The sequence below is a fragment of the Neoarius graeffei genome, chromosome 5, assembly GCF_027579695.1.
Source record: "Neoarius graeffei isolate fNeoGra1 chromosome 5, fNeoGra1.pri, whole genome shotgun sequence".
NCBI classification, from domain to species: Eukaryota; Metazoa; Chordata; class Actinopteri; order Siluriformes; family Ariidae; genus Neoarius; species Neoarius graeffei.
This window is the reverse complement of record NC_083573.1, coordinates 76,357,366-76,378,236: the sequence shown is the minus strand read 5'-3', so window position 1 is coordinate 76,378,236 and position 20,871 is coordinate 76,357,366. Positions and strand designations below refer to the sequence as shown.

General features: G+C 41.8%; 1 protein-coding gene across 1 annotated transcript in view; it reads left to right on the top strand.

The window, feature by feature from the left end:
* Positions 1–377: 377 nt before the first annotated feature.
* Positions 378–20,871, top strand: part of nub1 (negative regulator of ubiquitin-like proteins 1) — a 30,685-nt gene continuing 10,191 nt past the window's right edge. The window contains exons 1-8 of the mRNA XM_060922419.1: positions 378–833; positions 11,012–11,167; positions 11,259–11,323; positions 11,441–11,505; positions 11,614–11,781; positions 15,573–15,661; positions 15,908–16,014; positions 16,124–16,310. Of these exons, the coding sequence (XP_060778402.1) occupies positions 717–833; positions 11,012–11,167; positions 11,259–11,323; positions 11,441–11,505; positions 11,614–11,781; positions 15,573–15,661; positions 15,908–16,014; positions 16,124–16,310 (954 nt within the window). The 5' untranslated portion in view covers positions 378–716. The remainder of the gene's footprint in view (positions 834–11,011; positions 11,168–11,258; positions 11,324–11,440; positions 11,506–11,613; positions 11,782–15,572; positions 15,662–15,907; positions 16,015–16,123; positions 16,311–20,871) is intronic.

Sequence of the window (20,871 nt, the reverse complement as noted above, 5' to 3'; positions counted from 1 at the left end):
CAGCGGCCGGCGAGGGCCTTTCTGTGTGGAGTTTGCATGTTCTCCCTATGGGTTTCCTCTGGTTTCTCCCACAGTCCAAAGACATGCAGGCTAGGTTAATTGGTGGCTCTAAATTGACCGTGAGTGTGAATGGTTGTGTGTCAGCCCTGCGATAACCTGGCGACTTGTCCAGGGTGTACCCCGCCTCTTGCACATAGTCAGCTGGGATAGGCTCCAGCTCACCTGTAGAACAGGATAAGCGGCTACAGATAATGGACGGACGGACGGACGGACGATCGTGCTGCACAGTCCTGCTTTTACATGAACACACCTAATCTGCGCAGACACGTGTATGTGTGCGCGCGCGCGCGGTCGGAACACATCCCGGAAGTCGAAAGGGAGAAAACAATGTCACGTGACGGATGCAGTGTGGGTACGTACGAACGCGGAAATGAAAAACAAAAACAAGCTGTTGGAATAACAGCAGTTGGCAGGTGAAAATCTACAGTGTGAAATGGCAACAAAAATAATAACAGATTATTTACAAGTTAATAATGAATATCGGGCAAATCTTCCCTCGGACCTCAGTGACTCAGCAGCGGGAGTGAAGCTAACTAACTGAGCGCATTAAACTAGGAATTCCCCTGGACTGGTTCTGCTAGTAACTCTTCCTTTCGGTTTCACTTCAGCATAAAGAGAGTTAAAGCTGCTTCAGTCTTCCAGTTTGAGGGTGAAGAATGGCTGAGGAGCACATTCAGGCGAAGCTTATTGCAATACTCAAAGAGGAAAAAATTCAGCTCTGGACTCCCCCTTTTACTACAGAAACTAATGAAGCTGGTCATGAACACATCCAGGTAAGAGAATAAAGATAATTTCTGGAAAGTTCCTTCACCTAAAGAGGTTTATCAGGGTCTGTCGACTTCTTGTTCACTTCCAGCTTGAAGCCATTTCACAGTGCACACTATCCAAGATATACACTACCGTTCAAAAGTTTGGGGTCACTTTGAAATGTCCTTATTTTTGAAAGAAAAGCACTGTTCTTTTCAATGAAGATCACTTTAAACTAATCAGAAATCCACTGTATACATTGCTAATGTGGTAAATGACTATTCTAGCTGCAAATGTCTGGTTTTTGGTGCAATATCTCCATAGGTGTATAGAGGCCCATTTCCAGCAACTCTCACTCCAGTGTTCTAATGGTACAATGTGTTTGCTCATTGCCTCAGAAGGCTAATGGATGATTAGAAAACCCTTGTACAATCATGTTAGCACAGCTGAAAACAGTTGAGCTCTTTAGAGAAGCTATAAAACGGACCTTCCTTTGAGCAGATTGAGTTTCTGGAGCATCACATTTGTGGGGTCGATTAAATGCTCAAAATGGCCAGAAAAATGTCTTGACTATATTTTCTAGTCATTTTACAACTTATGGTGGTAAATAAAAGTGTGACTTTTCATGGAAAAAACAAAATTGTCTGGGTGACCCCAAACTTTTGAACGGTAGTGTAAGTGCACCAGAAATTATTTCACATTGACCTATTTATCTCACATCTGTATCATTCATGGTGATGTAGATCTTCTGAAATACTCACATCTCGCTCAACTAATACGGGTTGTTTTACAATCAGGGTACGCAAGCTAAAAATCACATTTAACACTTATTATCTTCAATATCAAAAGGCTTGACTAAATAAACTTGGTTGTTTATTGTAGCCCTGTGATAGCTCTATTTACCATGCAAAAAAATTTGGTGTTAACATTATTTTTGGTGAATGTATGGCAATATATGTCATATTTAGCAAAATTACTCGTGTCATTTAGAAAAAGTGCTTTTTTGACCACAGGTAGCTCCAAAAGGGATGCACTTAAATCATTCTTTATACCATAAAACAAATATTTGGTTCCATATCATTGGAAACATAGTTAAGTTTTAATGTTGAATGCCAGTAAGTTTTCAGACTATTTTGATCAAATTAGTATGGAATTGTGTCAAAAAAAAAGTCCTCTCCAAGACAGCTAATTTTTCAATATAAAATAACATATCTAAAATGATTATTTTCATCCTAAAATGTGGTCAAGATATTGGGACATAAATATTAGAGACAACTAACACAAAGCTTACAGCCTTATATTTAAAAGCACTATGGAAGTAGTGGATTCTGAATTGTCAAAAAAAAAAGTCCTCTCCGAGAATCACTTCATTAGTTTCTCCCAGCCCTGCTTAAAGCTACACTTAATCTTGTTATAATACAAACTATTACACATGCCTATGTTCATGTGTATTAATTTCCAAAAGTGCAGATTTGATAGTTTTTTTTTAAACCAGTTTGAATCAATTTGAATTTTGGACCCCTGTGACACAAACTTTGTACCCTGATTGTAAAACAACCCATACTTAACACAATGCATAGTGTTCTACTACAGTGTATATATCTTTACCGTTTATAAACACAATTTAGAGATTTTTTTTTTACTCACTTATTGTCTATAAGGTATGTAATCCTGCCTTGTACATACACTCACTGTGTCTATTTTGCCACATACAGTGGTGCCTGAAATTTTGTGAACCCTTTAGAATTTTCTATATTTATATTTCTGCACAAATATGACCAAAAACATCATTAGATTTTCACACAAGTCCTAAAAGTAGATAAAGAGAACCCAGTTAAACAAATGAGACAAAACTATTATACTTGGTCATTTATTTATTGAGGAAAATGATCCAAAATTACATACAGTGGGGCAAAAAAGTATTTAGTCAGCCACCAATTGTGCAAGTTCTCCCACTTAAAAAGATGAGAGAGGCCTGTAATTTTCATCATAGGTACACTTCAACTATGAGAGACAGAATGGGGGGAAAGAATCCAGGAAATCACATTGTAGGATTTTTAATGAATTAATTGGTAAATTCCTCAGTAAAATAAATATTTGGTCGCCTACAAACAAGCAAGATTTCTGGCTCTCACAGACCTGTAACTTCTTTTTTAAGAGGCTCCTCTGTCCTCCACTCGTTACCTGTATTAATGGTACCTGTTTGAACTCGTTATCAGTATAAAAGACATCTGTCCACAACCTCAAAAAGTCACACTCCAAACTCCACTATGGCCAAGACCAAAGAGCTGTCAAAGGACACCAGAAACAAAATTGTAGACCTGCACCAGGCTGGGAAGACTGAACCTGCAATAGGTAAGCAGCTTGGTGTGAAGAAATCAACTGTGGGAGCAATTATTAGAAAATGGAAGACATACAAGACCACTGATAATCTCCCTCGATCTGGGGCTCCACGCAAGATCTCACCCCGTGGGGTCAAAATGATCACAAGAACGGTGAGCAAAAATCCCAGAACCACATGGGGGGACCTAGTGAATGACCTGCAGAGAGCTGGGACCAAAGTAACAAAGGCTACCATCAGTAACACACTACGCCGCCAGGGACTCAAATCCTGCAGTGCCAGACGTGTCTCCCTGCTTAAGCCAGTACATGTCCAGGCCTGTCTGAAGTTTGCTAGAGAGCATTTGGATGATCCAGAAGAGGATCGGGAGAATGTCTTATGGTCAGATGAAACCAAAATAGAACTTTTTGGTAAAAACTCAACTTGTCGTGTTTGGAGGAGAAAGAATGCTGAGTTGCATCCAAAGAACACCATACCTACTGTGAAGCATGGGGGTGGAAACATCATGCTTTGGGGCTGTTTTTCTGCAAAGGGACCAGGACGACTGATCCGTGTAAAGGAAAGAATGAATGGGGCCATGTATCGTGAGATTTTGAGTGAAAACCTCCTTCCATCAGCAAGGGCATTGAAGATGAAACGTGGCTGGGTCTTTCAGCATGACAATGATCCCAAACACACTGCCCGGGCAACGAAGGAGTGGCTTCGTAAGCAGCATTTCAAGGTCCTGGAGTGGCCTACACAGTCTCCAGATCTCAACCACATAGAAAATCTTTGGAGGGAGTTGAAAGTCCGTGTTGCCCAGCAACAGCCCCAAAACATCACTGCTCTAGAGGAGATCTGCATGGAGGAATGGGCCAAAATACCAGCAACAGTGTGTGAAAACCTTGTGAAGACTTACAGAAAACGTTTGACCTCTGTCATTGCCAACAAAGGGTATATAACAGAGTATTGAGATGAACTTTTGTTATTGACCAAATACTTATTTTCCACCATAATTTGCAAATAAATTCTTTAAAAATCAGACAATGTGATTTTCTGGATTGTTTTTTTCTCATTTTGTCTCTCATGGTTGAAGTGTACCTATGATGAAAATTACAGGCCTCTCTCATCTTTTTAAGTGGGAGAACTTGCACAATTGGTGACTGACTAAATACTTTTTTGCCCCACTGTATCTGTGAGTGGCAAAAGTATGTGAACCTCTAGGATTAGCAGTTAATTTGAAGGTGAAATTAGAGTCAGGTGTTTTCAATCAATGGGATGACAATCAGGTGTGAGTGGGCACCCTGTTTTATTTAAAGAACAGGGATCTATCAAAGTCTGATTTTCACAACACATGTTTGTGGAAGTGTATCATGGCACGAACAAAGGAGATTTCTGAGGACCTCAGAAAAAGCGTGGTTGATGCTCATCAGGCTGGAAAAGGTTACAAAACCATCTCTAAAGAGTTTGGACTCCACCAATCCACAGTCAGACAGACTGTGTACAAATAGAGGAAATTCAAGACTATTGTTCCTCTCCCCAGGAGTGGTCGACCAACAAAGATCACTCCAAGAGCAAGGCGTGTAATAGTTGGCGAGGTCACAAAGGACCCCAGGGTAACTTCTAAACAACTGAAAGCCTCTCTCACATTAGCCAATGTTCATGAACACTGAACAACAATGGTGTGCATGGCAGGGTTGCAAGGAGAAAGCCACTGCTTGTTTGGAATAAGGAAAACACTGAATTCCAGCATAAGAACCTTATCCCATCTGTGAAACATGGTGGTGGTGGTAGTATCATGGTTTAGGCCTGTTTTGCTGTATCTGGGCCAGGACGGCTTGCCATCATTGATGGAACAATGAATTCTGAATTACACCAGCAAATTCTTAAGGAAAATGTCAGGACATGTGCCCATGAACTGAATCTCAAGAGAAGGTGGTTCATGCAGCAAGACAATGACCCTAAGCACACAAGTCGTTCTACCAAAGAATGGTTAAAGAAGAATAAAGTTAATGTTTTGGAATGGCCAAGTCAAAGTCCTGACCTTAATCCAATTGAAATGTTGTGGAAGGTCCTGAAGCGAGCAGTTCATCTCAGGAAATGTTTAGTTGCAGTTATTGCTGCACAAGGGGGTCACACCAGATACTGAAAGCAAAGGTTCACATACTTTTGCCACTCACAGATATGTAATATTGGATCATTTTCCTCAATAAATAAATGACCAAGTATAATATTTTGTCTCATTTGTTTAACTGGGTTCTCTTTATCTACTTTTAGGACTTTGTGTGAAAATCTGATGATGTAGGTCATATTTATGCAGAAATATAGAAAATTCTAAAGGGTTCACAAACTTTCAAGCACCACTGTATAATTGTAGGTGAGAAATAAGATTTGATTTGAGCTATGTAATCCTGCCTTGTACATACTTACTGTGTCTATTTTGCCACGTACGTCACTGACTGTAGCCCATCTGTTACTATTCACCACTTTTCAAACTATTTTCTGGTGTTAGATTATGATTTCATTTAACTTGTTTCAAGGAGGCTGGTGAAAAGCCAGAATATGATCTTTTTGCTGATTGCAAAAGTTTGCCCTTTTTGGTTGAGGCATTCCCTCGCCGTCTGAGACAAATCAACATCTGACGCTAAATCACTCAGCTTGTCTACTTCACTAAAATGCTTTGACTTGGATCCAGTGTAACCTCTTGCCTCATAAAGCAAAGATAAAGCCTGACTCTCTGTCTGTCAGAATCAAAATCAGAATCAAGTTTATTCCCAAGTATGTTCTCACATACATGGAATTTGCTTTGGTGTTTGGTGCTTGAACAGTTAAGATAGAAGAATTTAAAAAAGACAAAAGTAGTTATATAAATAGAATAAAAAATAAGAAGAATCTAAAATAGGGCAGCATGGTGGTGTAGTGGTTAGCACTGTCGCCTCACAGCAAGAAGGTTCTGGGTTCGAGCCCAGCAGCCAACGAGGGCCTTTATGTGTGGAGTCTGCATGTTCTCCCCATGTCTGCGTGGGTTTCCTCCGGGTGCTCCGGTTTTCCCCAAAGACATGCAGGTTAGGCTGATGGGTGGCTCTAAATTGACCGTAGGTGTGAATGTGAGTGTGAATGGTTGTGTGTCTCAGTCAGTACGTTTACATGCACATCCAAATCGAGCTGCTGTCGGTAATCGAGCAAGGGGTGCCATAGAAATCCAATCCTACATGCACACAAGGAAATCGAGCTATTGTGTGAGGTACATTGTGCACCCGAGCCACAGGTGGCGCTACACGCCCCATCGTGTTGGTACACTTCCAGTTGTCGTCATGAAGAAGAGCTATTCAAGAGTGTAAACAAAGTTATCAGTTCCGTGTTCTCCATTGCGCATTTTTCTCCCGTCCATGAATTTTAATATATTCAATTCCTTAAGCTGAATGAGCATGAACTCTATCTCCTCATTGCTCCAGAAGTGCACGTTTCTGCTCGCCATTTTCTCTTCTTCGTTTGTTCCTCCTGACCTCTTCTGCTGCTCGCTACTACTGTTGTCATGCCGACCGAGGCTGTCGTGTTTCCCGCTTGTGGTCTCGTCACTCGTCACTTCCAGAAGGGGCAGTGCTGAAGTAAGTAGCTCGACTACGTAGCTCGATAGGGTTTACATGCACTAAGTAGCTCGGCAAAAATCGCATAATCTAGGTTGTGTAGCTCGATTACAAGAAATCAAGTTCAGTTCAATTTCAATTCAGCCTAGCTAAGGTGTTTCCATGGCATTTAGAACTTCGATTTCAGTCGAGCAACGGCAGAAATTCGATTTTCTCCATGTGCATGTAAACGCACTGTGTGTCAGCCCTGTGATGACCTGGCGACTTGTCCAGGGTGTACCCCGCCTCTCGCCCATCATCAACTGGGATAGGCTCCAGCTTGCCTGCGACCCTGTAGAACAGGATAAGCGGCTACAGATAATGGATGGATGGAAGAATCTAAAATATACGCATTTTGAAAAGTGGACATATTTAAGGGGTTGGGTTTTTTAAGGGCATGGGTTGTTTTGAAGTCCAAGTTGTACAGTATGTCCCAGAATGTGCAAAAATAGGTCACATGATAAAGATGAAGAAGAGTCATGACATGAATGGGTGAGAAGAAGAGAATATGTGCAATGGGTTAAATAAATAGCCAAGCTGTACAGGGTGTGCCGGAATGTGCAATAAAAGTTCACAGAATGAAGGTGCATGACATGACCATAAAATGTGCAAAATCACAGTTCAGAGACAACGTGCATTAACATCACAGATTGCAAGTGTGAGGTTAGAGTCAGTGGGGGTCTCTGACCTTATTGATGAGGCCAGCTGCAGTGGGGAAAAAGCTGGCCTTATGGCATGAGGTTTTGGTTCTAATGGACTGTAACTTCCTACCAGAGGGCAGTGATTCAAAAAGTTTGTGTTCAGGGTGAGAGGGGTTGGCCACAATCCTTTCTGCTCTTGTCAGGGTCCTGGACTCGTTCAGATCCTGAAGGGATGGAAGGTTGCAGCCAATCGTCTTCTCAGCACAGCGAATGATGCACTGAAATCTGCCCTTGTTCCTGGCACTGGTAGCAGCATACCAGACAGTGATGGACAAGATGAGGATGGACTCAATGATGGTGGCATAAAAGTGCACCATCATTGTCTTTGGCAGATCAAACTTCTTCAACTGCCACAGGAAGAACATCGTCTGCTGTGCTCTCTTGGTGAGCGAGAGCACCACGTTTCCCTCTCCTCCGGCATCTCACTGAGTGAGCAAAGGTGAGAGCACCTTTGACCAGAACGTCCAATAATTCCACAGATGACACCAGAAAAGTTGGTAATAAGTGTGCTGGAGTTGTTCCCCTGATGTTCAAGAGCTCTTCTCTGGTGAAAGAGATTCGAGTACCACAGCAGTGAACTGAGTTTACAAACAAAATAAAGCAAAACAATGTGCACCAACATACTGAGGCAGCCATCTGTGGTGCCATCTTCAATGGAGTTGTCTAGCTGTTCTACAGTCAACATAGTATTGCAAATAAACCCCATCATCCATAAAGCACTATATTGTTGGTATGAGTAGCACGCTGTGTGAGCACAATCGCTATCAGGTGCGTTAAAATTTAAAAAACTTTTCTAGAATTTCACCAAAACTCATTGAATTTTCAGCATTGTAAGAGAACTCCCTAAAGTATTATTCAGCAAAACCCCAGAATGATAGCACAAATCTAGAATTTTTAACAGAATTTTAGTTCTTAAAATTTAACGTAATTATGGACGTCACGCGTAACATTTACACCCGTGAAAAATCACTTTGAATGCTGTTTTGAAAGTTTTGATCAAATATTCTCTATAATAAAAAATCACTTAAATATTATAAACACAGTCTTTTAATGTATCAAAAAATAATTTTGATAAAGCAAGGAAATTCGGAAGAAATTTTTTTTCTTTTGCTTGTTGTGCGTGTCACGCTACCAAAATCTAACTAACCCCTTCACGAACAATTCCAACTTTCATGGACTTGTAGCGTGAATAAACTTTTCAAAAAATATATATAATACTTCTCACCCAGTAAATTAGAATCCTGGTGATTTTATATCCTCATAGCTTCAGTAGATCTAGAGATTTAGTCGATTTAGTAAATCCCAAACGCTGTGAAACACGCCAGCCATCTATGGTGAGAAGTGCTGCTGTAGTTGAGAAACTCTCATTTCTCCCACTTCCAACTAACTCCGTGACCCATACCAAAATAACAATGTCATGCTCATCACTTAAGGATGATTTATGCCAAGTTTCACGGAAAAATACAGCGAAATAAACTTGCTAGAAGCATTTTTCAAAATCCCAAACATTATGAAACATTTCTTGTAGGGTTTCAGGTTACAAATTTCGAGAATAGAGAAATTGCAGCGCAAAAGTTTGCCACTAAACTCGCGAAAATACTCCATCCTAGCGAGTTTCACAACCGAACTAGGCTACGTAACAGTCCGTGACCACCCAGGAATGTTCTAGAAGGTACGCTTCTAGGCACATGCGATCGAGAAAGACGCCACGTGAAGGTAGTAAAGGTAGTATTTCCACTGTCTTATGACGTTTTTGCTTGTTTTAGCGCGATAAACAATGCATTATGGGTAATCATTAAAATGCTGATTTCAAGGTTAAAATGGGTAAAAGCAACTAATTTATATAGATATTGTAAAAATTGTGCCTAATAGTTATTTCAGTACATAAAATCTCATGTCATTATCTCTAGCCGCTTTATCCTTCTACAGGGTCGCAGGCAAGCTGGAGCCTATCCCAGCTGACTACGGGTGAAAGGCGGGGTACACCCTGGACAAGTCGCCAGGTCATCACAGGGCTGACACATAGACACAGACAACCATTCACACTCACATTCACACCTACGCTCAATTTAGAGTCACCAGTTAACCTAACCTGCATGTCTTTGGACTGTGGGGGAAACCGGAGCACCCGGAGGAAACCCACGCGGACACGGGGAGAACATGCAAACTCCACACAGAAAGGCCCTCGCCGGCCACAGGGCTCGAACCCAGGACCTTCTTGCTGTGAGGCGACAGCACTAACCACTACACCACCATGCCGCCCGTACATAAAATCAAAACCTGAATTTTTTTTTTTTTTTTTCCCTATGTTACACCATTGTTTATCTATAGCATGCTACTCATCTGGAAAGTTTCCAGGGAATCTCCAGAGCAAGAAGTATGTGCTCTAACAGGTGAAACCGAAACAACTGTGCTGCTGGGGATTTTAAACACTGAACACCATGTGCCCTCACTGGCCAATTTAGATCCATCTTCCTTGTTAGAGCACCTTGTCAGTGGTCAGCTAGACACTATACCCTTCTTTTCTGCTTGCAGAATTTGTGTTAATTGGAAGCACAGTGACATTGCTGCTTCACAGCTCCTGGATCCTTGGTTTGTTTCTGAGCTTGGGTTATTGTCTATTAGTGGAGTTTCACAAGCTCTGTCTGTGTCCAAGTAGGGCTTGTCTGGTTTCCTCCCACCTCTCAAAATCATGCCAGCCTACCCCAAATTGCCTCGAGGTTTGAATGAATGTGTGTATATGTGTACATGATGCCTTCTGATGGACTGGCATCCCGTCCAAGGTGTATTCCTGCTTTGTTCCTGGAATAGGCTATGGATGCACCATGACCACCACCAAGATTCAACACTAACTGAAGATGAATGAATTTAAGTTGAGAGGGGCGAAGGGCGGCACGGTGGTGTAGTGGTTAGCGCTGTCGCCTCACAGCAAGAAGGTCCGGGTTCAAGCCCCGTGGCCGGCGAGGGCCTTTCTGTGCGGAGTTTGCATGTTCTCCCTGTGTTCGCATGGGTTTCCTCCGGGTGCTCCGGTTTCCCCCACAGTCCAAAGACATGCAGGTTAGGTTAACTGGTGACTCTAAATTGACCGTAGGTGTGAATGTGAGTGTGAATGGTTGTCTGTGTCTATGTGTCAGCCCTGTGATGACCTGGCGACTTGTCCAGGGTGTACCCCGCCTCTCGCCCGTAGTCAGCTGGGATAGGCTCCAGCTTGCCTGCGACCCTGTAGAACAGGATAAAGCGGTTAGAGATAATGAGAATGAGAGGGGCGATTGACAAATGGTGCATAGTGACAGATGGGCTACAGTTTGTATTGTACATTTAAAACTTGCTCCTATAAAGTACATACCAGATTAATGAGCCAATAGGTGTAGACACAAAGTCAGTGTACTTTAATCCTAACCACTAAGTGTATGTATTTTCAACTGTGCCATATTTTTTCTATTTATTATTTTTTTCCTTGAATAAATCATTACTTGGGAGTGCTGTACGAGTGAGTTCTTCATGATGTTACACTGTGGGACTGGACCATCTCACTCTTATACCTAATATGTTTTTAGGAGCTTGCTGTTAGATATTCCCAAGTGGTGGGATTCTCCCAGCCTAAAGTGGAGATTGCTCTGGAAGACATAAGGTCACGTGCTGTCAAAAAAGGGAAAGGAAACAAAACCTACAGGGAAACAAATGTTGCAACCCTGGAGCTCCTTTTACCAAAGGTTATTGGAAAGCTATTAACATTATAAAGTGTGTGTTGTACTTGAAATATCATCCCAGATGTTAAAATATATCCTGTTTGTCACTGTATAGGGTAATAAAAGGAAACACTACTTCGAAACAAAACTGGATATTACCACTCAGGATCTGATGAATAAGTAAGCATAACTTTTCATAAAGCAGCTCCATCATATCTAATTGCAATAATCATCAACATTTGTGTGTCCTGATGTCCTATTTATTTATTTATTTATTTATTTATTTTCATCTTTTAGGATCAAAGAGGAATTTGAACTCAAATATATAAAGTTGATTTTGAATGGAAAAACTCTGTCTCCAGGTGTGTGTTTCACTTACCACATAAATATGTGCACCTTGATGTGTGAGAATTGGGGAATATTGAAAAATATTATTATATTTTCACCATGCTGAACCCTGCGTCTTACAGATAAACGACTCGATGAACAGAATGTAAAGAACAACAGTAAAATCATGGTACTGAGGGCAAGTGAACCAGAAGGGAAGAAAGCAATGATGGAGGCAGAGGATAAGAAGCGGTCTCACGATGAAAGTTTGCAAAGAACTCAAAAAGGTTTCCAGATCCTCTCAGAAAGAGGTGAGACCATGAGCACTTGGTCTGACACATCCATGCAACATTCTTTCAACATTGTACAGCCTCCATGTGTGCATTTGCATTACATGAGTCATGTGGAGTCTGCAGCTATATTAATATTAATGTGGTGAAATATGTAGATGTTATAAATATTATATGATCATAGTAGGGATGCACCGATATATCGGTATTGGCCGACATTCCCCTTATTGACTACCATTGGCCTATTGGTAAATAAGATTGAATTTGCCGATGTTCTGGTTATTTGCATTCAGACTTAGACAGTTTAATAATAATAATAATAAATTAAATTTATATAGCGCCTTTCCCCTATGGGGGGGGGGAAAAAGTCCACCAAGTAACGGTCAAGATGTCATTCCAATGGTGTAGCAGCCACAGTCCCACCAAAAGGTACACGAAAACAAGTCCCACACCTCCAGCACAGCCGCCACGATGGCACCAGGCAACACCACCTGGAACACCACGCCATGGATCCACAAAGCGAGCATAGACGCACCGCCACGCCGAGCACTGGTATGTCCCAAACTGCCTGTACAGCTGCTGCGACGCCACCAAGCAACATCGCTCAGAACATCACGCCAAGCACTAAAGCACCGCTGCACAGAGCGCTGGACAACCACAATGTTAAAATGAGCAACGAGCTCACAGCAGTCCATAACTAGGAGCACAGGCATCACCCATGGTGAACCAAGGCCTGGAGGGAACCGACGCCCAAAACTGGGTTTGGAGCTACACCACAACCGGCAGACAAAAACACTCAAACAAAAAAACAAACATCAAACTACACAAACACACAAAAAAAAGAAAATAAAATAAAACTACAAAGCTCAACAGTAGCAACATACACAGGTAGAACTGGCTACACATGGCAAAAAGGGCCGAGCGCACCTGTGGCTTGTTTTCAAAGTGAGCGAAAAATGTCGACCGTGTGGGAGTATTTCACCGTCTCGGAGACAAATCCGCGATATGCAGTTTGTAAGACGTTTGAGTGACATTTCAAGAGGAGGTGCTACATCTAAGAATTTTAGCACATTAAATCGCATCAGCCATCTGAAAAACAGACGAGGGAGAATACAACAATTATCTGAAAACAGATTAAAAAAACAGAGAGATGAACTGGACAGGAAAAGGGAACAAAGCGCCGCTAGCAGGACTCAGTCCTTGATTAGTACAGCCTTTGAGAGAGGGAAAAAATTTTCCCCGGACTGCGCCAAAGCTATAGAGATTACGAAAAAATTGATGGAATTCATCGCATTAGATGACCAGCCTTTCTCCGTAGTGGAGGACATGGGATTTAGAGGCCTGATGGAGAAGCAGTCACCTGTGTTTTCCAGCACTGGCACAAATGGCACGCAAATACCCGAGTGCTCCATGCACCAGTACGGGACAGTGAGCGGCTGTGCAGCTCTGCGTCTCACATCTCGGATGAGAAGAGAAATGGACCGAGTTGCAACAAGGCAGAGATGTTTATCTTTGTAAAGAAAAATGTGCATCTCACTAAGAAATGGACTATGAGATAATGGTGAGTTTTCTTTCCTTTTTTAATTATGGGACAGTTTTTCCCAAGAGGACAACTTTTGTTTTTGTAAAGAGGCCCATGTTCAGCCCCATGTTCCAGCCTACTTTGTTTGCGCTCAATAGACACAAGAACATTTGCATTCTGTAAGAAAAACACAATGTACAAGAGCGGTATTTTATTTGACTTTGCTATTTTTAAATTATCTCTCATCTCATCTCATTATCTGTAGCCGCTTTATCCTTCTACAGGGTCGCAGGCAAGCTGGAGCCTATCCCAGCTGACTACGGGTGAAAGGCGGGGTACACCCTGGACAAGTCGCCAGGTCATCACAGGGCTGACACATATGGCCCTTTTCCACTACCCTTTTTCAGCTCGCTTCAGCTCACTTCAGCCCGACACGGCTCACGTTTCGACTACCAAAAACCAGCACGACTCAGCTCGCTTCAGCCCTGCTTAGCCCCTAAAACTCGCACCGTTTTGGAGTGGGGCTGAAGCGAGCCAAGTGAGGCTAGGGGCGTGAGCAGACACTCCCCTGTGCACTGATTGGTGAGGAGGAGTGTCCTCACATGCCCACACACGCCCTGCGAGCGCGCTGGGATCTGTAAACACCGCAAACCCGGAAGGAGAAGAATTACGAATTGCGAGAATTTCTGAAGCCTTATGCGCCTCGCCTCATCTATACGCTCTTGCCAGTATCTGTCCGCGTTGTCGGTGACAACAAGCCACAGCACCAAGACCAGCAACACTAACGACTCCATGTCCTCCATGTTTATTGTTTACTATTCGGGTCGTGAGACTACCGCTTAAAAGATCACTGATGTCACTGTTTGCGCTGCTTAACGACATCACGTGACGTCCACCCACTTTCGCTAACTCCACCCAATGTGTCCACCCACTTCCAGCCAGCACGGTTCAGCGCGGTTGTAGTCGAAATGCAACTCCAACAGCCCCGCTCAGCTCGACTCAGCACGGCACGGCTCAGCCCAACTCAGCCGCGTTTGTAGTGGAAAAGCGGCAATAGACACAGACAACCATTCACACTCACGTTCACACCTACGGTCAATTTAGAGTCACCAGTTAACCTAACCTGCATGTCTTTGGACTGTGGGGGAAACCGGAGCACCCGGAGGAAACCCACGCGGACACGGGGAGAACATGCAAACTCTGCACAGAAAGGCCCTCGCCGGCCACGGGGCTCGAACCCGGACCTTCTTGCTGTGAGGCGACAGCGCTAACCACTACACCACCGTGCCGCCTATTTTTAAATTATATTTTATTTTTCTTTCCTAGTCACGTTTACATTTATATTTAATTCATGTTTCACCAAAAGGATGTTTTTGTTGGGCTATGGAAGTACAGAATTTTTTTTTTTTATTAAGTAGCCAATTGTATAACTGGCTAAAGAGATTTTGAAGCAGTTTTCGAAAGAATTTCTTGTTAAAAAAGGTTATTATATCTTATTTTCATGAATTTGTACAACTGAGTATGTGCTCATTCTAAGATAGTGTAATGATGGGCTGAATCGCTTTAAAACAATTCACTTATTTTTTTTAGAATGATTTTTTTTTTTGTTTCCCTGTGGAATAAATCACAACAAAACATAAACACATGACCAAAAAAAAAAATACCCAAACAATTGGTATCGGTAGATATTGGTTATTAGCCAAATTCTTATTTTAAAAATCGGTATCGGCCTAGAATTTCACAGTCGGTGCATCCCTAGATTAGAGTTATGAGCTTGGTCAATTGAATTGAATTGAAATTATTCATATTGAAGACAGAAAAACTTAGGTTTCTTATAAGATGTTGTTTATTCTCCAGTCTAAATTTCAATAAAAATAAAAAAAAAACTGGTATAAATAATGTCACCTTGAATGTAATTGCAATTTTAATAAAAGTAGAAAAAGTGCTGTTGTACAGAATGTCAAATTTACCTTTAGTGTAATTGCTTTTCGGTCTTGTGCGTTGAAAGTTCAGGAATATAACCTGTAAATATTCAAATCAATTTGTATGATGGTACAGTTTTGCATAAAGTCCTAATATTTAAATTTGTCTATTCATCAAGGAGTCAGTGGATTTTTTTCCCCCCTTTTAAAATCTGATAATAATAAATAAAGCATATATTATGGCTGCATTGCATCAAAGTATACTTTAAAATGTCTGCAGCACTGGACATTCTTTCTGACTAAGTCTTATAGGAGGGTTTTACTTCTGTACAGTCCATTAACCTGCATGGCTTCTTGGCACTTTTCAGATGGTAGTGAGGATCCAGCAACCACCCCATTTCTGGAGATTGCAGATCAGAAAGGCAACCCCATCCACATCCCGGTCCGTGAGAAAAAGGTGACTGAGTCCCAGCTGTGCTATGTTCTTTATGGGGCCTTACAAAAATACATTTGGCAATACTCTTACTGACAAGAAAAGATTGTAAAGTCCTGCCTGCAAACTGTTTAAACAGTGCTGTAATTTACCCAGGTTCAGTAACTTCAGTTAGGACTTCATGGACCCCTATACTGTAGTGAAACGTGCATGTTGTTTCACAATGTGCCCTAATCCTCTTTGACTGTGGATTACTCTGGGGTGTTTTAGGCACTCGTCCTAGCCATGGGTTTCCATGAGAAAGGCAGAGCCTTAATGAAGAAGAAGGAATATGATGAAGCTCTCTGTCACCTGCTTTTAGCAGACGAGCAGTTCAGGTACTGCTTACTACAGCTGCCTTACAGTGAAATAAAGCCAGCTAGTATTGGTGTTATGTTTGACAAATAGATCCTGTTTTTGTATAGCAGTGATTTGTTTTTATTCTAGTAAATGCGGTTCTGTGCTGTTGAAAACGGTGGATAACTTCGCAGTGCTGCAGCTGGACATTGTGTGGTGTTACCGTGCTCTGGAGGCACTGTCCTGTCTTAATGACTGCAAACAGAGACTGCAGAAAGCTGAGAATTGCTTCCTCAAATGCTATGGAGAAAATCAGCAGAGACTGGAGAAAATTAAGGTGTTTTTTTTTTTTTTTTTTTTAAACCTTTAATCCTCCTTACAGTGCATCAGGAACTTCGCAACATTGGAAAGCGCTTTCTGGTTTTAGTAAATTGCAGTGCTGCTTTGATTGAAGGCCTACACCTGATCTTGCTTTTCAGACTAAGCTCTAATCACAGTTTCTGTAGCATACAGGGGGTTCACCCCAGATAGCACAACTACGCCGATGGTCCATCAGCGGTATGACCAGCGGGCCTTCATCGGGCTGACGTCGGCAAGCCGATGGGGGGGGGGAGGATGTAGATATTCACTTTAACTGTTCTCATATTTTTTTATTCTAAAGATTATTCAATTAGAACAACAGCAGGGTAGTATTGTAACTTTTTATTTTCAGAATCTCCGGAATATTTTCAGAATCCAGCGGCGACAGTGAGCGGCAAACACATCTGGTGGTCCGTTATTGGACCACCAGCGGCTCACGGGTGGCAGGACACATGAGAATAACGAGATCTCATTCCCCCCCCCCCCCCCATTGGCTTGCTGACGTCGACCCAACGAAGGCCCACTGGACCATCAGCGCAGCCAACGTTTGGCTGACGTACCGTATTTTCTGGACTATAAGCCGCTACTTTTTTCCTAGGTTTTGAACCATGCGGCTTATACAAAGGTGCGGCTATTCTGTGGATTTTTCTTCCACCGCTAGGGGCGCTCTTCTTCTTCTTGGATTTTTATGGCGGTTGGCAACTTAACGTATGAGGTGCATTACCGCCACCTGCTGGACTGGGGTATGGTTCAAGAGCCTATTCTACAACTAACCTGGGTGACTTAAAAAAAAAAGAGAGAGAGCGCTAGGGGCGCTCTAACCGGAAGTAGAATCAAAAATAAGATAGATGAAAAATCAATGCAAAGAAGAATTAGCAGATCTTTAGCAGATAAAACACGCATGACAAATTACTAACTGGTAATTATTTTCAAATCCAGCGAAGATGATTAAAGTGACTTGTGGTTTCAAACACAGGAGAAATGAAGGTAAATAAATACCGGTTATTTTCTCTTGGTTCTGTTCCGTTTTAATCAGCAAAGTTGCTGCCGTGTTAAAAGGCACTGTTCGGAAAGAATCTGTTCAGGTACATACATGTACATTTACAGTACAAAATCGTTCTGTACATGCAGTAAATATCTAATTTTTCAACATAGATATCTGCGGCTTATAGCCCGGTGCGGCTTGTATATCTTTTTAAAAATTTTTTTTTTTAAATAGAGCGGATGCGGCTTATATACAGGTGCGCTCTATAGTCCAGAAAATACGGTAGATGTGCTATCTGGAATTAAGCATTCAATCCCCTTATCACACTTTTGTTTTATTATAGATATGTAGAATGGGTTAATTTTTTTTGCCATGAATCTACACACAATAATCCATAATGACAAAGATTTTAGAAATTTTTGCAAATTATCTGGAAAAAAAAAAGACTCTCTTATAATGGATGTCTAAAGGCAGTTGTTAAAGGGATAGTTCGGGATTTTTGACATGAATCTGTATGGCATCCCCATCAATAGTGTCGTGCAAACACACTGACTTACCCCTGACAGCATCCTGTGAGTCCAGTTCTTGTCCAGTTTTGGTCCAGACGAAAGTAGTCCGGCAAGTTTGTTGGGGTCACGAAAGTAAAAGGTTTTTCGTCTCAAAACAGTATGTGTTCAAAAGAGTGATATATTTGCATCACAAAACCGTTGTCAAATAAAAAGTCAGACCTCGAAATCGCTTGGCACTATTTTCTCTCCCTTCTTATCGCTGCGCGCTGCCGCCAGGTGACAGCCACGGCTGTTTCATTCATTGTTTACTAGTGATGGGAATTTCGGCTCTTTTGGCTCTTCTTACTATAAGGAGCCGGCTCTTTTGGAAGATTTTTTATAATTATTTCTCATGACTTGTACATTCAGGCGGCACGGTGGTGTAGTGGTTAGCGCTGTCGCCTCACAGCAAGAAGGTCCAGGTTCGAGCCCCGGGGCCGGCGCGGGCCTTTCTGTGTGGAGTTTGCATGTTCTCCCCGTGTCCGCGTGGGTTTCCTCCGGGTGCTCCGGTTTCCCCCACAGTCCAAAGACATGCAGGTTAGGTTAACTGGTGACTCTAAATTGACCGTAGGTGTGAATGGTTGTCTGTGTCTATGTGTTATCCCTGTGATGACCTGGCGACTTGTCCAGGGTGTACCCCGCCTTTCGCCCGTAGTCAGCTGGGATAGGCTCCAGCTTGCCTGCGACCCTGTAGAAGGATAAAGCGGCTAGAGATAATAAGATGAGATGAGATGAGACTTGTACATTCACATCGAGTACACATATCAGTGCAAATTAACACGAAGGGATTTACTAGACCAATTTATATCTGGAACTATTTTCAGCCACAGCACAGGCAAAGCACCGCTGCAGGCGCAAAGACACCGCGCAGCGCCTGAAAACCCGTTTTCAGGCGCTGCGCGGTGTCTTTGCGCCTTCCTTTTCCTACCTATTCCTTTAATTGCTGCAATTAACTAGTTAATTCTGATTCTATTTCTCCTCTCAGTTATAATCTGTCCTGCTTTTGAAAAGATCCTCTCTGGGGGGACAGATGCTGCCACTATACACATCCTCCGTGCCATCACGTGTGTAAGCCGTGGATAGAGTGCAGCCTTGGTCTCCCACCAGCTTAGTGGGTCTGCGTTTCGCTGTCACCTGGCGGCAGCGCGCAGTGATAAGAAGGGAGAGAAAATAGTGCCAAGCGATTTCGAGGTCTGACTTTTTATTTGACAACAGTTTTGTGATGCAAATATATCACTCTTTTGAACACATACTGTTTTGAGACGAAAAACGTTTTACTTTCGTGACCCCAACAAACTTGCCGGACTACTTTCGTCTGGACCAAAACTGGACAAGAACTGGACTCACAGGATGCTGTCAGGGGTAAGTCAGTGTGTTTGCACGACACTATTGATGGGGATGCCATACAGATTCATGTCAAAAATCCCGAACTATCCCTTTAAACTGACTCATTTGCCTGTCTGGGGACCCCACTAGAACATATAAAATAGCCAGGGGATCTGGGACATCTTAATTTCGTTACACTGGTGGAAATCCCACCATACCTTAAAGTGCCATTCCACCATTGGATGTATTCTTTGGCATAAAATACAATTTATTTTATGACAACATGACTAGACAGAGAAATCTTTTAGCTTCAAAATGATATATCAAACATAATTTTTTGACAACGACAAGTATATTAATTTTGCGACCAAAGTCACCTACCCTTTTAATTTCCGCGCGGTAGTGAAACGTGATGTCATCGGCAGGTTCCCCTTCTTGTGTACCACGTGTCGGTCTATTTTTAGACCAGGAAACCCCCAAAGTGAGAGAGTCATTTCTCCTCGTATATGGGGGCCAAAAAAATTGCGGAAAATTTTGAGTTAATCTTTCAGTTAGCTAGATTTATTGGTATTAGCTAGATTTATTGGTATTATTTTTATCGCGTTCTAGCCGCCATTGCTGATAACATGTGCCACGTCACGTGGTACACAAGAAGGGGAACCTGCCGATGACATCACGCGCGGAAATTAAAAGGGTAGGTGACTTTGGTCGCAAAATTAATATACTTGTCGTTGTCAAAAAATTATGTTGGATATATCATTTTGAAGCTAAAAGATTTCTCTATCTAGTGATACCATTTATATATGTTGTCAAAATATATTGTATTTTATGCCAAAGAATACATCCAATGGTGGAATGGCACTTTAACCAGCATTTTAGATGTTGGTATTTTGTTGCAATAGTTATTAATCTATTGAATTGGTCACTTGAATTGAATGGGTTCAATCCAAGTAAACAAACATCAATAACTAAAAACAAGTAAGCCGATAAATAATGCCAACCTGTTCTGTGGGTGGAACGTTAAAACAACTGCTATATGCTATAGAACACTGCATATACTGTATAAGGCAAGTTCATAATGACAACTGGCACGCTGAAGCCGTACAGTAAAAAGTAACCTCTGGGTACTCACATTGAGGTTTTGTGGATGCTATGCACCATCAAGTGTAAATTAAGGTGTTTGTGTGTCTGCTTGAAGATGCATTGACTATACTGTTAACACAAACAGTGGTGCTTGAAAGTTTGTGAACCCTTTAAAATTTTCTATGCTTCTGCATATAAATATGACCTAAAACATCATCAGATTTTCACACAAGTCCTAAAAGTAGATAAAGAGAACCCAATTAAACAAACAAGACAAAAATATTATACTTTGTCATTTATTTATTGAGGTAAATTAGCCAATATTACATATTTATGAGTGGCAAAAGTATTTGAACATCTAGGATTCTAGGAACACATCCAGGGATGACAAACATATGGCCCACAACACAGTAAATGTTCTAAATTGGCCCATTGAATTGAAAGAGTTCTGTTATTCCACTAGGGAGCATAATGGAGCAATAAAATGTCATTTAAGCTGAAAATGTGATGCTGTAACCATGTCTCTTTCTAAAAGAAAGGATTTCTGTAACAGGTAAATAGTTATGCAATCACAGCTTGTCGTACTTCATTTGCAT